A 17,508-nucleotide genomic window follows, 5' to 3' on the forward strand; every position below is an offset into this window, starting at 1 on the left:
TCCTCACATCTCTTGCCCCCAGACGAGGACACGCTGCCTGAAAAGCCGTATGGCTTGAGGACTTTATCGTTTGAGCATTCTATTTTGGTGTTATGGTCGCCTCCAGCAGACCCCAGGAGAGATCTCTCGGGATATCACGTGGGGTATGGCGTCGGCTTTCCCGATCTCTTCAAGGTTGAACTTCCGGCTGATCAGTTATCGTATGTCATCAGAAACCTCAGTGAGTAGACCACGTTCATTCTTACACTAGAAATATGGCCGCTCCTAAGAGATCTACAGGTGTAGAGATATATGTATGGCCTGTTATAAAAGATGCACATTTATAGAGAGATATGACAATTTATAACAAATGCACAGCTGCAGCTTGACTTTATAACAGATGCAGAGCGGTAGAGATCTATGACATTTTATAACTGCTGTGCAGCTGCAGAGAGCTATGATCTTTTATAGCAGATGCAGAGCTGTAGAGAGGTATCACTTTTTATAACAGATGCACAGCTGTAGCTTGACTGGAGACTTACCGGTATAACAGATGTACAGCTGTAGGTTGACTGGAGACCTACCGGTATAACAGATGCACAGCTGTAGGTTGACTGGAGACTTACTGGTATAACAGATGCACAGCTGTAGGTTGACTGGAGACTTACCGGTATAACAGATGCACAGCTGTAGGTTGACTGGAGACCTGCTGGTATAACAGATGCACAGCTGTAGGTTGACTGGAGACTTACCGGTATAACAGATGCACAGCTGTAGGTTGACTGGAGACCTACTGGTATAACAGATGCACAGCTGTAGGTTGACTGGAGACTTACTAATATAACAGATGCACAGCTGTAGGTTGACTGGAGACCTACTGGTATAACAGATGCACAGCTGTAGGTTGACTGGAGACTTACTAATATAACAGATGCACAGCTGTAGGTTGACTGGAGACCTACTGGTATAACAGATGCACAGCTGCAGAGAGCGGAGACCTTTTATAGCAGATGTACAGCTGTACAAAGCTATGACCTTTTAAAACAGATGAACAGCTGTGCTCTGTCCTTAGACTTACTGATACAACAGATGGACAGCTCCAGAGAGCTATGACCCTTTGAAACAGACCCACAGCTGCATGTAGTTTGAGGCTTACCTATTCCTTTACTTACTATTTGTATTACGATACGTTCATTACGGTCAGTAGAAACAAATTATTCTTGCACTCCAGGCATGGTATGTAATAAGCAAGGTAGACGGAGTGATGAGACCTCCTTTTTCGCATATTATTTATCATACTTCATAAACAATCTCAATAAACCTTCTCCCTCTCCTTCTTATCAGAACGTACTATGTTAAAACTCTGAAAATATACGTTTTAGTGATCAGTCTTGTATTATTGGTGTTTCTAGACCCTGGTAGTAGTACACCATACTGTATCTCGTAGACCCTGGTAGGAGTACATGATCACTGCATTTTGTATTATTGGCGTTTTGTGCACCCTGGTTAGCGTTTCTACATACCCCAGTACGGAGTACATCATCACTGTGTCTTATATTATTGGCGTTTTGTAGTCCGTGGTACGGAGTACATCATCACTGTATCTTGTATTTTTCGCGTTTTGTAGTCCATAGTACGGAATATATCATCACTGTGTCTTGTATTATTGGCGTGTAGTAGCCCTTGGTAAATATCATTGCTGTGTCTTGTATTATAAGTGTTTTGTAGCCCCTGTTATGGCGTATATCATCACTGTATCTTGTATTATAAGCGTTCTGCAGACCCTGGTACGGAGCACATCATCACTTTATCTTGTATTATAAGTGTTCTGTAGACCCTGGCACGGAGTACATCATCACTGTATCTTGTAGTATTAATATGTTGTAGACCCTGGTACGGAATAGATCATCACTGTCTCTTGTATTATTAGTATTTGTAGACCCTGGTACGAAGTACATTATCACTGTATCTTATAGTATTGATATGTGTAGACCTTAATACGGAGTGCATCATCACGGTATCTTGTACCGGTATTATCGATATTTTGTGGACCCTGGTACGGAGTACATGATCGCTGTATCTTGCATTAGTGATATTTTGTAAACCCTAGTACGGAGTACATCATCACTGTATCTTGTATTATCGATATTTTGTAGACCCTGGTACGGAGTATATCATCACTGTGCGTGCATTTAACGCCCAAGGGGAAAGTATTCCTACCTATATCACCGAATCGACGAAGCCTAAGAGTGAGATTTTAAAAAATTTCTGTCTGTTCTAAAGGCCTCCTGTGGCTGCTCTGACTATCTCGATTTCTGACTCTTGGCCATTCCCTGTATAGTACCCTCCCTTCCCCTTATAAGTACGAGAATGTTTAAGAGATCTCTTTTAAAGCATGGACTGGTAGTAGAGCACACAGACGGTGTGATTTGATATTTTGTACTTCTGTTGGTTTGTCTTTTAAGCTGTCTTGAAATGGTAGTAGAACGCGAAAAGAGAATGTTTCTGCTTGGAGCTTTCTTGGAATGATAGTTTAACCCGGAGAGAGTGTGTGTTTATTCTGAACTGTTGTTGTTTTGTCTGTGACGTGTTCTTGGAGGGAGAGTAGAACGCGGAAAGATTGTTTTACCGTGGCGCTCTCTTGGAATAATGGTCGAACGCGGATAGAGTGTGTGGTTGGTTGTGTGTGCTACTGATGGTTTAGGCCTATCAGTAGCGCTCTCATGGAATGATAGTCGAACGCGGATAGAGTGTGCGGTTGGTTGTGTGTGCTACTGTTGGTTTAGGCCTATCGGTAGCGCTCTCATGGAATGATAGTCGAACGCGGATAGAGGGTGCGGTTGGTTGTGTGTGCTACTGTTGGTTTAGGCCTATCGGTAGCGCTCTCATGGAATGATAGTCGAACGCGGATAGAGGGTGCGGTTGGTTGTGTGTGCTACTGTTGGTTTAGGCCTATCAGTAGCGCTCTCATGGAATGATAGTCGAACGCGGATAGAGGGTGCGGTTGGTTGTGTGTGCTACTGTTGGTTTAGACCTATCAGTAGCGCTCTCACGGAATGATAGTCGAACGCGGATAGACGGTGCGGTTGGTTGTGTGTGCTACTGTTGGTTTAGACCTATCGGTAGCGCTCTCATGGAATGATAGTCGAACGCGGATAGAGGGTGCGGTTGGTTGTGTGTGCTACTGTTGGTTTAGGCCTATCAGTAGCGCTCTCATGGAATAATGGTCGAACGCTGATAGAAGTTGGTTACTCGATACAGCTATTGGTCTCTTGTGACGTGCTCTTGGACTGATAATAAAATGCACTCAGAAGGTGTGGTTGGTTACTCGATACAGCTATTGGTCTCTTGTGACGTGCTCTTGGACTGAAAGTAAAATGCACTCAGAAGGTGTGGTTGGTTACTCTGTAATGCTTGACGCATGCTTTTTATTGATTTATTGAGCGTTTCCTCTCTTGTCGTGTGATCTTTTTTGCCGTGTTCCTTGTCTTGTCGGGTATCCCCTCTTCACATATGCCCTCCTTTATCGTGTGCCTTCTCTTGCCATATGTCATCTCCTATGGTGTACCTTCTCTTGTCGTGTGCCCTCTGTTGTCATATGCCCACTCTTGCTGTATGGCATTCTTTTGCCGTGTACCCTCTCTTGTGGTGGGCGCCCTCATGTGTTGGCCATCTCTTTCGAGTGTTGGCGTTCAGCATTAAGTGGAGAGTCCAACGACTAGTTGACCCGTATCAGTATAATAGCTCGGGCGGAACGTCTTAGATAAAAGAACGCGGTGGAAATCCGTCTTGCAACAAGCAGAGTACATGCACTCTAAGTACTCCTTCGTCGTCATATAACTGAACAATTGTTCAAAAGAGCGCCAAAAATTGTAACTGAAAAAAGTACGAGGTTAAAAACGAAGCAGTCGCTTGTCGAGTGACATCGTTTGCTGTGTATCCTCTATTGTCAGGTACCTCTCTTCCCATATGCCCTCTCTTGCCGTGTATCCTATCTTGTCGTGTGCCCTCTCTTCCCATGTGCCCTCTCTTGCCATGTACCTTATTTTGTTGTGTGCCCTCTCTTCTCATGTGCCCTCTCTTGCCGTGTACCCTATCTTGTCGTGTGCCCTCTATTCTCGTGCCCCCTCTCTTGCCATATGTCCTCTCTTGCCGTATGACTACTCTTGTATTATATCCAGTTCCCTAAAGTCAGATCTTCACTTTCTTGCCTTTTCTCCCAAGTGTACTGCAAACATTATAGCGCCCTCTTATCATAAACGTCACTGCTGTTTGTTTACGTTTTCAATGTAGGCCCCTTCTTTTCTTTACCTCCATTCATTTCTCTAATTATTCATGGTTTTACCCCTTTTCATGAGTTAGGTCTGTCTCTCTAAGCATATTTTTCGCAATATGCCGTTTTGCTTACATTTTGTTTACTTAACCCTGATTTCTCAGATTGTGGCGTCTCTCTCATTATATTTTTCTGCTACTATGGTGTCTTCGCGACACATTGTGCCTCACCTATCTTAGTGTATGCCCATAGTGTATATGTCTTTCACTGGTGTTTAACGGTCACGGTTTCTCTGTTTGAGGGACCGATCCTCTGGCCTACTTATTAATGCCTTATACTGTTTCTCTCTTTACGGGACCGATCCTCTGGTCTGGAAGGCCTGGTACGATTTCTCTGTTTGAGGGGCCGATCCTCTGGTCTCCTTACTAATACCTGATAAATTACATACCAACTATATAGACACACTCACTGTTCTTTATATTTTTCTCATGGAATGTTGCCTCGTAAAGTTTTTCATTAATTAGTTTTGTCTTTTTTTTTCTTTTTCTTTTTTATCAGGAGAAAAGCCGTCCTCAGTACCTTTGCTACCAGTAGTTGGTCTAAAAGCTGTAGCCCTCTCCTCGTCCAGCATCAGACTCAGGTGGCAGGACGTTTCTGGGCGAGACACGGACACAACATATAGTGTCCGCTACTTCAGCCGGACTGCTAGCAAGCAGGGTTACCAGTACTTGAACACTAGCTTTCCTTCGGTGGACGTCCATAATCTCGAGCCCGGCCAGTTCTATGTGTTCAGCGTCCGCACTGAACTAAGTGGGCAGAAGGCGCCGTGGAGCATCATAGTCCAGGCCAGCACCCCTAACATGACCGGAGGTCAGATGGCAATGCTTAGAACCCTTAGATATTAAAGATGGAATCACTGCATTTTTTTTCTTTTTTTTTTTTTTTTGACTTTCATAAAGTGTAAACTCATACGTGTTTAAGTGAGGATAGCGGTTTTCTAACTAGAGATGAATGTGAGTGAATCACAGGGTACTTTTGATGAATACGTACTTAAAGTTTGGAGTATATTCAAGAACGTTTATCTGAGATAACAGCTTCTAATTTTACTTGTGTCTTTTCATTTCAGGTCAGTGAGAAGGGCTTTTTTCATCTCTGAATACTGTGTAGCGATGCGTTAGAAATCCCACACTTTGTTTCCTCTTGGGTGCTTTTTACTTTCGTGATGAAAGCATTTTTTCAGACCTGTATTATTAGAAGTATACAATATTTTTACTGGTTTGATAAAGACATGCATAGTTTTCTTTCGCCATTGCACGTTGATATATATTTTGAACACGATGTGTGAGATGTGTGTTTACCTGATTTACTGTCATTGGTGATCTGTTTGTGTGTGAACAGAAAGCCTGGTTCCAATCGACTCACAGCAGGCGCAGGACAAGGCACAGGAACAGGAAGGTAAGTTGACGTACTTCCCGGGCAACGTAATAGTATTATCGCAGACGACTCTCTGCTCGAATCATCATAGACATCTGTAAAATCAGTGACAACAAAGACCTTGAATACACTCTTTGGTGTCACCACGGGTAAACAGCAGCGTTATTACAGAACAACATTACGTTTATAACAAAGACAATATCTTACCGTTACCACAGACAATGCCTTACCGTTGCCCAAGACAACACATTATTGCTGATCAAAGCAATACAATACCGTTACACAAGACTATACATTATCGTTTCCGTAGAAAATACATTACCGTTGCCCTAGATAGCACCATATCGTTGGGTTAGACAATACATTATCGTTACCCATGATAATATATTACCGTTACCCTAAACACATTCTCGTTACTCAAAACAATACGTTATTGTTACCCTAACAGTACATCACCGTTGCCCTAAACAATAAATTACCGCTACCAAAAATAATATATTACCGTCACTCTAGACGGCACATTACCGTTGCCTTAGACAATAAATAACGGTTACCGAAAACAATAGAGTACAGTTGCCCTAGACAATAAATTACCGTTAGCCAAGGCAATACATTATCGTTTCGCAAGACAACACACACTACCGTTGCCCTAGACAAAAAATTACCGTTACCCAAGACAATGCATTACCGTTACCGTAGACAACACATCACGGTTGCCCAAGACAATAAATTATCATTACCCAAGGCAATACATTACCATTACCCAAGACACAAGAGAGCAGACAAGTCATGGGCGAGAGCGTGGACACACCAGCGAATCATAAAGACTGAAAAGAAACAACACATTAGAGATGGTACACAAAATGGGATTTTATTACCACCGACAACACAATAGCGATATCATTACAAACAATATATGCTTGTTATTATACAACGCATAGATTCGTGTCTCCTAAAAATCTTATCTCTTCTCTTTGGTCTCTTGTACTGAACAGGCCGGCCCCGGTTTGGTGGCGTCCAAGTGCTGCGCAGTGGGGTAAATGACGCCGACATCACCGTCACCTGTCAATCAGATGGCAAGCCCGCCCCTCTGATGGAATTTTTCAGGGAAATAGATGGCCAGTTTACACAAATCAAGGTACTGCTTTAGTGAAAGCTGACATTCTACCCGCTTAATCCTTTCTAATGTTTACTTTAGAAAATAGCCCCACTTCAGGGACAAATTGCTCTCCTTTGGGCACAAACCACGCTGCTGTGGACATAAATTGCTCTCTTTTCGGCACAAACGACGTTGCTGTGGACATAAATTGCTCTCTTTTCGGCACAAACCACGATGCTGTGGACATAAATTGCTCTCTTTTCGGCACAAACCACGTTGCTGTGGACATAAATTGCTCTCTTTTCTGCGCAAACCACGTTGCTGTGGACATAAATTGCTCTCCTTTGGGCGCAAACTACATTGATGTGGACATAAATTGCTCTACATTGGGCACGAACTACATTGCTGTGGACATAAATTGCTCTCCTTTGGGCACGAACTACATTGCTGTGGACATAAATTGCTCTCCTTTGGGCACGAACTACATCGCTGTGGACATAAATTACTCTCCTTTGGGCACGAACTACATCGCTGTGGACATAAATTGCTATCTTTTGGGCACGAACTGCATTGCTGTGGACATAAATTGCTCTCCTTTGGGCACGAACTACTTCGCTGTGGACATAAATTGCTCTCCTTTGGGCACGAACTACTTTGCTGTGGACATACATTTCTCTATCGCATGCACAAATTGCTTTACTTTGAGCTCAAATTGCATTGTTGTGGACATGGATCGTCCTGCTTCATGGCACGTGCAACAGCCACAGTAGACTGGCCAGTGTGGAACATGCCAACTGTTCGTTCAACATTTGTAAGGCGTGGCATGAGAATTGTTGATATCTCAAGGATTGTTGAAATATTTTTTCTAATCATCAGCAAGTTGTGTACACGAAATTATGGTCACGTGACTTCTCAGAAGAGCAGGATTTCCTTTTCACAAAAGATCGTGCTGCATGCATCCTGCGTGGCTCAAAACAACTGCAGTGGTTGGATGCGTCAAGTCAGACCTGGTGTTTATGGTATTCAACAATATTAACTAGATCCTACTACCCATTTTAAAATGTAATTCATTTCTCCAAATGTCAAATGTCTGTTTTCGTTCAGCATATTGCTCTACTGTGGCAACATGTTGGTCTAGTGGGGCACAAATTGCTCCGTCGCCTTCTAACATTCATTTTCTATGACAGAGCGGCGGCCGGTACGTGATCTACCCCTCCTATGTGGAGTCCGGATCCTCCCTGCAGGTGGTCATCCGCCAGGCCACGCCAGAGGACGCAGGCAACTACATGTGTACGTCCAGCAACATCCACGGCAAGATCCAGCAACGCTTCACTCTCACCATAGAAGGTAACGATTAGCCGACAGCACGCCATAGCTTGAACAGTGCATCAATCCACATATCTTGTAGCCTGGTATTTATTTTCTAGTCAGGTAAAAATCAAAATATTTTGATAAAGTAACGTGGTTTCTAACTGTAACCAGACTATGCTGGTGGTATGTGTTTGTGTTAGAAGAATCTGTGAATTTATTCCAGAACAAGAGGTTCAGCAGGGACAACAACCGTCCGAAGAAGATAAGGAATGGTTAGAACAACAACAACGCCAATACCGTGGCACGACAGGTTTGTGCTATATCCAATTACATAACTACAAAACATCGTGGGGAGCAAGACTTCATAGGACGTTTTAATGGACCATTTTACCAGAGACATTCAGTAAATGACTTTCTGTCTAACCTTGTACATTTACGTTCAGAACCCCATATCTGACCTTCGGTTCAATACGTATCTGTCTATAGATGATGTCCCAAAACACTATACTGTATTTCTGTCTAGCATGTACATGTAGTTACGTACAGATAGTGTTCGCCCATACCCCCACCCCCCTTTACACCACTCCCAAAGAAGAAACCCGTGTAAATCCAGCTAACACAACCTTGTTAGACCTCCACCTCCTTCCCCCCACCCCATACCACCAAACCCTCGGGGAGGATTAAAAGTCTGTACTGGCGATAGAATTTACAGTTGCAACCTGTACTCTGACGCGTAATCTGCAGTCTGAGTACTGAGCAATTTCAATGCACTTACAAACACTGACTAACAGAACAGCCGTGGCGTGTTACAGTTCCACCAATAGTTCCCGCCCGGCTGCCTGAGTTCCGGGATGTTCAGGTTCAGAGGTCCGGTCCGTCAGACGCCCACATGACGGTTGTCTGTGAGGTCAGGGGTCAGCCGGCTCCTTCCCTTGAGATCGTAAGATACGGAAGATCGGGGGCAGATAGTGACTACACTTCTATACAGGTGAGTGAGGCCAGTCATCGCAGGTACACAGAGAAACAGTCGGCACAGGTGCGATATTCTTGTTGGTAGATTTTTCGAATTCCTTGACGGCCTCCTATCGATTTTCTTCATGGTTTCCGATTGGCTGTCCAGTCTGTCGTTCCACTCTACACTTCATTTTGACTTTTTTCTAATTTCCAGAAATCTTAACCGATTTAGAACGTGTCAGTCACTATGTCTTGAAGAATAGAAGAGAAACATCAGGTTGTAAGGGATTGACATATTCGTAGGCTGTACTTATTCTAATGTGCTTTTTGTAACGTCAAATCTATGTCATGTAACCGGACATTTGCCCGCTCTACAAAGCTGTTATAACGCGAAGTCAAGCGTATTTATTATGCTGATGAATGCGTTCGTGGAAATTACACCAGGCTCAAGTTGCGGCTGCTTCTTAAAAGCGGTCCCACTGGAGCAGATACACCCAACTATGAAAGTAACCCGCGGATGGTTGTGGATTCCCCGGGCTCTGCGCGGTTTCCTCTCACCACAATATTGGCCGCCGCGATATAAGTGAAATATTCTTGGCTACGGTGTAAAACGCCAATCACATAAATAGATAAATAAATAACTATGAAGGCGAAATAGCCAGATGAGTTAAGTACATTTTCTGATTGCAGACTGGTGGACGGTATACAGTTACTAGAGCGGCGATCCCAGGCGGCTCACGACTTACTCTCATTGTGTCGGACGCCCAAGCGGCCCGCGACAGGGGCACGTACATGTGTATAGCACGGAACCCGTACGGAACCGCCCGCCAACAGTTCACGCTCAACTTCCAAGGTACTCCTCTAGACAAGATGTTCCCAACAAGATCAAAGTGACCACGTCAGCGACTTGCCTCAGAAGGCATGCCATGTATGAGTGAATGTAGCACATCGTGCGACAGTGATCGAAGTGGCGTCAGCGACTTGCCCCAGAAAGCATGCCATGCATGATTGAATGTAGCACACCGTGCGACAGTGATCGAAGTGGCGTCAGCGACTTGTCCCAGAAGGCATGCCATGCATGATTGAATGTAGCACATCGTGCGACAGTAATCGAATTGGCGTCAGCGACTTGCCTCAGTAGGCATGCCATGCATGATTGAATGTAGCACACCGTGCGACAGTGATCGAAGTGGCGTCAGCGACTTGCCCCAGAAGGCATGCCACGCATGATTGAATGTAGCACACCGTGCGGCAATGATTGAAGTGGTGTCAACTTGCCCCAGAATGCATGCCATGCATGATTGAATGTAGCACATCGTGCGACAGTGATCGAAGTGGCGTCAGCGACTTGCCCCAGAAGGCATGCCATGCATGATTGAATGTAGCACATCGTGCGACAGTGATCGAAGTGGCGTCAGCGACTTGCCCCAGAAGGCATGTCATGCATGATTGAATGTAGCACATCGTGCGACAGTGATCGAAGTGGCGTCAGTGACTTGTCCCAGAAGGCATGCCACGCATGATTGAATGTAGCACACCGTGCGACAGTGATCGAAGTGGCGTCAGTGACTTGCCCCAGAAGGCATGCCATGCATGATTGAATGTAGCACACCGTGCAAAAGTGATCGAAGGGAACATTTTGTCATTTTTCTAACTTATCTTGCCCTCGCTGCCCCAGTCCCTTTTCAAATGTCTTCTAGAAGAGAAGATTACTATTCAGCTGTTAGCATTAACGATGATGCTGTCATTACTGGTTTGTCCCAAAGGATTTTGTCCTCGTTTATTCATTTCCAGTTGTGCCGAGATAGACAGCGTTTTGGGTTGGATTTCGACACTTTCTAATATGGAAATGTTATGAGTGTTGTACTAACTGGCTTCATATATAAACAGCTGGTTAGACTATAAAAAAATTCCATACTAGCTAATCAAATCAAATTTTCTGTATGCGCTCAAATTATTGACTTTCGGTAAGTATGACACTCGTACATGTACTATTTATAGTGTTAAGCCGATGCCAAAGTTTGAAATTGTTATAATGCGACCCGATTCATAAATTTCACGAATTCCATTACCGATTATGATAAATGAAACTTAGTATTGTGTGAAAATGTATTAATTTGGGATATTCTGAAAAAAAAGTTCAGTTGGATTTGCACTGATCGATTTTTGGGGGCTAAAATCTTCATTATAGCCTTTTTAATTGCAGCTAACATGGAAAACAGGTTAGAATTTTGAGGTGGGGGGAGGGGAGTTGAGAGCATGCGGGTAGGGCTTGACGAACGTGGGCTCAGCTATTTCTCACTACTGTGTCTTTTCTTGTATTGTCAGAGACTGATGTGAGTTACCGGCAGACGGAGGATCAAGTCGATAAAGGTGAGATAACTTTGACTTATGTTATTGTTTGTGATTGACTGTGATTGTTTTGATCTCTGTGATGACCGTACTTATGTTATTTGCATTGTTTGTCAGATATATGTATGAACGTATTCTATTCGATGTAGCGATGTCCACGATTAATATGTCATATTTCATATCCTACATACGATATGACAGGATTCGGATATTTTGTATTCTAGTTGCGCCCAGCTTTCAGGACGTCCAGGTAGACCGTGCCGGTGTGAACCAAGCTGACGTGGTTGTCATGTGTAGAGTGAGTGGGTCCCCCGCCCCCGACATGCGTCTGTGGCGCCAAGTGACGACGGACGGACAAACGGACTTCGAACGCATACGGGTATGTCCACCTCAGTGGCAGTTATGTAATACCTTCTAAACCTGTCTGTGTAAGGAGCTATCATGCTAATTTTTCTTTGTTTGTGAACCACGTCAGTGAAGCCATATGTCCCATGGTCATGTACGTTATGGAACATTAAACAACTGTATCTGTAATGGTGATTTCTGTTTGAACGATTTAGTTCACATTTCAGTATTTATACTGGAAGTTACTACTAGGAACTCTTTTCACATGTCTTATCACGAGATCAATACATGCCCTTTTCAGCATTTATTTATTTATTTATTTTACGCCGTACTTACGAATATTTCACATACACTGTGTATTATCCAGCGACAGTCATTTTGGTGAGAGTTTCAGTGAAAATTTGCTCAAGTTCCTCAAATCGGTTTGTTCGTCTATTTATTCCTGCAATGTTGTTTGTTTGCAGACGGGAGGCCGTTACGTATTGGACGTTCAGAAGCACACAGGCTACAGCATTCTGAGGGCGGAGATCAGGGACGCCATAGACGATGACGCGGGCATATACATGTGTGGTGGCAACAACGACGCGGGCTCCAATAGACAACAGTTTTCTCTCACCATTGACAGTAAGTAGTCATAGCAAAGCCTTCTCCACGGCAGCCCAAGAAGGTTCTGCATGGCTAACTGATTTACTTCTAATTCCGCAATGTGGGTTTTGTTGATGTTGCCATGGAACAATCTCGGCTGTATATTTCTTACTTGACAATGTATTCCTTACGTGAGCTGATGTCGACACGTACCGGTGTCTTTCGTGCACCAGGTGAAGTCGCCATGTTGCCCTGTCGTCCTTACATGAGTTGATGTCGATGTATGCCATTGTTTCTCCCAAAGCAGTCAGTTGGCACTAAACCAGTCCAACTCCCGCCGCACCTGTTGGCACTTAACCAGTCCAATTTTCGCCGCAGCCCGTTGGCACTTAACCAGTCCAACTTTCGCCGCAGCCCGTTGGCACTTAACCAGCCCAACTCCCGCCGCAGGCCGTTGGCACCTAACCAGTCCAACTCTCGCCGCAGCCCGTTGGCGCCTAACCAGTCCAATTGTCGCCGCAGCTCGTTGGCGCCTAACCAGTCCAATTGTCGCCGCAACCCGTTGGCGCCTAACCAGTCCAATTCTCGCCGCAGGCCGTTGGCGCTTAACCAGTCCAACTCTCGCGGCAGCCCGTTGGCGCCTAACCAGTCCAATTCTCGTCGCAGCCCGTTGGCACTTAACCAGTCCAACTCTCGCTGCAGCCCGTTGGCAATTTACCAGTCCAACTCTCCCTGCAGCCCGTTGGCACCTAACCAGTCCAACTCTCGCGGCAGCCCGTTGGCACTTTACCAGTCCAACTCTTGCCGCAGGCCATTGGCACCTAACCAGTCCAATTCTCGCCGCAGCCCTTTGACACTTTAGCAGCCCAGCACTGGCTGGTTCCTCTGCGGCTTTGTGTAAGGAGGTTTGTCGGGTAACTGGTCAAAAGCTGTGGACATTTACGCATTGGCATCTGTTTTCTTCCACCATTAAACGTGGCCAATAAGTTGATATCGGTAGACTTTGGGCAAACTACCCTGAGATAAGATGGTGTCGCTATCCGTGTGGCAATATCGCCCGTAGATAAGATGATGTCGCTATCCGTGTGGCAACATCCCCTTAGATAAGATGATGTCGCTATGCGTGTGGCAATATCCCCCGTAGATAAGATGATGTCGCTATCCGTGTGGCAACATCCCCTTAGATAAGATGATGTCGCTATGCGTGTGGCAATATCGCCCTTAGATAAGATGATGTCGCTATGCGTATGGCGATATCGCCCTTAGATAAGATGATGTCGCAATGCGTGTGGCAATATCTCCCTTAGATAAGATGATGTCACTATGCGTGTTTCACCCTTACATAAGTTGATGTCGGCATGTGGCAATGCCATCGATACATAAGCTGATATCAGAATATTTCCTGAAAACTATACAATTTTGCTCCAAATTTTAACAAAATACACTTCTCTGCATTGTATTTGATATATTTTTTTGTGAAATCCGTAACATGTATGCGTTCATATTTTGCTTTGTTATTAGTTAAATAATGTTTTGTCAATATTATTAGACGGTTTTAAATTAATATCCTATCCCAAAATTATTTTCTTTTGTCAGCTTATCTGGTATACTACTGTCTGGAACCATCCAGTGTTGGCACGGAGCCTTAAGCTGCTGAACAATTGAACACTATCGTCTCTATATTTGGCTTACTTGTCACTTCTGATTTAAGCAAGTTGTGGCATCTTCTGTGAATTGGGTGACCTTCATGTTCCTATCCACACTTTACCCTCTGAGCTGTTTTCCCAGAGCCTGACACTGCTGAGGAAGGCGCACCAACGTTTGAGGATGTGAAAGTGGATCGCAAGGGCAGCCACGGGGAGGATGTAGTGATCACGTGCATAGTACAGGGTTCTCCCGCCCCGGACATACGGCTGTGGCGGGAGGGGACCGGAACTGACACCACCTCATTCCGGGGAATACAGGTAGGCTTCGCACCAAGGCAACGGCGTACGATCAGCCATTAGAACATTTTCAGTGATGCTGCATTGAATGCGCCACTAGACAAACGGTTGTTCCTACTCGTTTACATATTTTTTTCTTATTGTGATTTTTGATTATATGTTCTCTTAGTGTTTTTCAATTTCGTTATGTCATCTAGGCCCGAGACGCTGTTCGATTCATTCTGATATTATTCAGTTCTTCTGCTATTGTGATACCATTTTCTCATCACTGGAATGCAATAGATTTGGAAGGAGTTTTTTTTTTAAAAAAACCCATTTATCTGCTCATAGACAAGATTTTGTCCTGCATCGTTTATACTATGCCTAGAATATAAAGAATATAAAAGGCATGGATCGCAGCAAGGACGAATTGGTTAAATAAGTATTCAAATCGTACACCACCTAACTTCATAAATTGTCCATGATCAACTATTTATCTCAGTTACGCTTTGATTGCAACTCTTCAAACATCTATCTGTACACGTACATGTATTTCCCACATCATCTGTACACGTACATGTATTTCCCATATCATCTGTACACGTACATGTATTCCCCACATCATTTGTACACGCACATGCATTATCCACATCATCTGTATACGTACATGTATTATCCACATCATCTGTATACGTACATGTATTCCCCACATCATTTGTACACGTACATGCATTATCCACATCATCTGTATACGTACATGTATTATCCACATCATCTGTATACGTACATGCATTATCCACATCATCTGTACACGTACATGCATTATCCACATCATCTGTATACGTACATGTATTATCCAAATTATCTTTATACGTACGTGTATTTCCACGCCTTTGAGGTCACAGTTAACTTTGTTTGTTACCCCCATTTTTCAAATGGTGAGGAGCCCAGATATGCTTAGGCTCCTCACTTTTTACGTACCAGGAAGAAATTGATCTGGCAGGTAATACAAAGCATATACTGCAGTGCCAAGTTCTAAAATTTCGGCTCTTCCAGATTGACTGTCCTAAAATGAACAACAAAGACTAGATAAAAATCATTATTTCTTAATTAAACAGATTAAATACCTGCGTGATTGATTCATGTTTACTGCGTCTCTTTAAATACAAAACTTTAGCCACTATACAATTACGCAAAATGCCTTATTTTTTTTTCTTTTACAAAACCTTTCACAAAGTGAATAAATATTCACTAAAGACTCTTATCTGTATAAAAGTCGGAGCCCCTATATTAAACTTGAAAAAGAGACTCCTAAACTCTTCATACTGACTTCTAATTTTTCATTTCCTCTCCGTACTTCCCATTACCTTTGAATAAAGGAAAATTCGTCTCTACGACAATCTAGGGTCGCGGAACTCATTTACGGCCACCAAATCACGGTGCTTTGGGGGCCTACGCGGCCCCGGGACTCTGGCCTAATGTCCCTTGACAGATGGGCCCCCAACTTTTAATTTCCCTGCGACGCCACTGTGGTTGTATTTTGCTCACCATTTACATAACCTTTCACCATGCAAATTGGTTTGACAACGTTGTATTTCCCACACATTTGTTTTCACTCATAATCATGTTCGTTGTGTGTTGCAAAACCTTTCAGGGTCATAATTATCGAGTTTTCAATTACAGAATCTTTTCCACGGTACCTTTGTGATTGACTAAGATAAACATTGATACATGGACACATTCCATGGCTACGTATGGGGCAAGACTGTACCTCTATCTTGTCTGGGTCACGGGTGTGGGTGAGAAGCTTTCATTGTGACTGTTATAACAGTAAATATTTTCTGTTTTCAGACAGGGGGTCGTTACGTCGTCAGTCAGAATACTTCCGGTGATAAGACCGTCCTCCGAGCTGTGATTCGCCAAGCCACGTCCGCTGACGCCGGAACTTACTACTGCTCTGCTCAAAACCCCAAAGGTTCACTTCGGCAGCAGTTTTCTCTAACAGTGGATGGTAAGCTCTCTACACTATAATCTACTGCAATACCCCTGTTGGTTAATGGATAGTCCTCTACAGTATAATCTGCTTCTGTAATACCCCTGGTGGTTAATCCTCTACACTATAATCTGCTCCTGTAATACCCCTGGTGGTTAATGGTTAGTCCTCTACACTATAATCTGCTCTTGTAATACCCCTGGTGGTTAATGGTTAGTCAGCTACACTATAATCTGCTCCTGTAATACCCCTGGTGGTTAATGGTTAATCCTCTGCACTATAGTCTGCTCCTGTAATACCCCTGGTGGTTAATAGTGGCTAAAATCTGCCTCTGTAATACCCCTGGTGGTTAATTGTTAGTCCTCTACACTATAATCTGCTCCTGTAATACCCCTGGTGGTTAATGGTTAGTCCTCTACACTGTAATCTGCACTTGTAATACCCCTGGTGGTTAATGGTTAATTCTCTACACTATAATCTGCTCCTGTAATACCCCTGATGGTTAATGGTTAGTCCTCTACACTATTATCTGCCTCTGTAATACCCCTGGTGGTTAATGGTTAGTCCTCTACAATATAATCTGCTCCTGTAATACCCCTGGTGGTTAATGGTTTGTCCTCTACACTATAATCTTCTCCTGTAATACCCCTGGTGGTTAATGGTTAGTCCTCTACACTATAATCTGCTCTTGTAATACCCCTGGGTGTTAATGGTTAGGCCTTTACACTATAATCTGATACTGCAATACCCCTGGTGGTTAATGGTTTGTCCTCTACACTATAATCTGCTCTTGTAATACCCCTGGTGGCTAACGTTTTGTCCTCTACACTATAATCTGCTCCTGTAATACCCCTGGGTGTTAATGGTTAGTCGTCTACACTATAATCTCCTCTTGTAATACCCCTGGTGGTTAATGGTTAGTCCTCTACACTATAACCTGCACCTGTAATACCCCTGGTGGTTAATGGTTAGTCCTCTACACTATACTCTGCTTTTGTAGTACCGCTTGTGGTTAATGGTTAGTCCTCTACACTATAATCTGCTCCTGCAATACCCCTGGTGATCAATTGTTAGTCCTCTACACTATAATCTGCTCCTGTAATACCCCTGGTGGTTAATGTTTTGTCCTTTACACTATAATCTGCTCTTGTTATACCCCTGGTGGTTAATGTTTTGTCCTCTACACTATAATCTGCTCTTGTTATACCCCTGGTGGTTAATGGTTAGTCCCCTACACTATAATCTCCTCTTGTAATACCCC

The 17,508-nt window shown here is 43.7% G+C and overlaps 1 protein-coding gene and 1 long non-coding RNA gene across 2 annotated transcripts in view; both read left to right on the forward strand.

Moving 5' to 3' along the window:
* Positions 1-17,508, forward strand: part of LOC135465814 (hemicentin-1-like) — a 138,157-nt gene that overhangs the window by 100,608 nt on the left and 20,041 nt on the right. Inside the window, exons 85-95 of the mRNA XM_064743170.1 lie at positions 5,651-5,707; positions 6,682-6,824; positions 7,973-8,132; positions 8,320-8,406; positions 8,909-9,084; positions 9,741-9,903; positions 11,379-11,423; positions 11,627-11,781; positions 12,212-12,371; positions 14,121-14,296; positions 16,106-16,265. Of these exons, the coding sequence (XP_064599240.1) occupies positions 5,651-5,707; positions 6,682-6,824; positions 7,973-8,132; positions 8,320-8,406; positions 8,909-9,084; positions 9,741-9,903; positions 11,379-11,423; positions 11,627-11,781; positions 12,212-12,371; positions 14,121-14,296; positions 16,106-16,265 (1,482 nt within the window). The remainder of the gene's footprint in view (positions 1-5,650; positions 5,708-6,681; positions 6,825-7,972; positions 8,133-8,319; positions 8,407-8,908; positions 9,085-9,740; positions 9,904-11,378; positions 11,424-11,626; positions 11,782-12,211; positions 12,372-14,120; positions 14,297-16,105; positions 16,266-17,508) is intronic.
* LOC135471001 (uncharacterized) lies at positions 60-4,980 on the forward strand. The gene is made up of 3 exons (XR_010444406.1): positions 60-220; positions 2,136-2,228; positions 4,811-4,980. It is a non-coding gene; the product is annotated as an uncharacterized LOC135471001 (long non-coding RNA).

This window comes from Liolophura sinensis, chromosome 1 (genome assembly GCF_032854445.1).
Source record: "Liolophura sinensis isolate JHLJ2023 chromosome 1, CUHK_Ljap_v2, whole genome shotgun sequence".
Classification (NCBI taxonomy): Eukaryota; Metazoa; Mollusca; class Polyplacophora; order Chitonida; family Chitonidae; genus Liolophura; species Liolophura sinensis.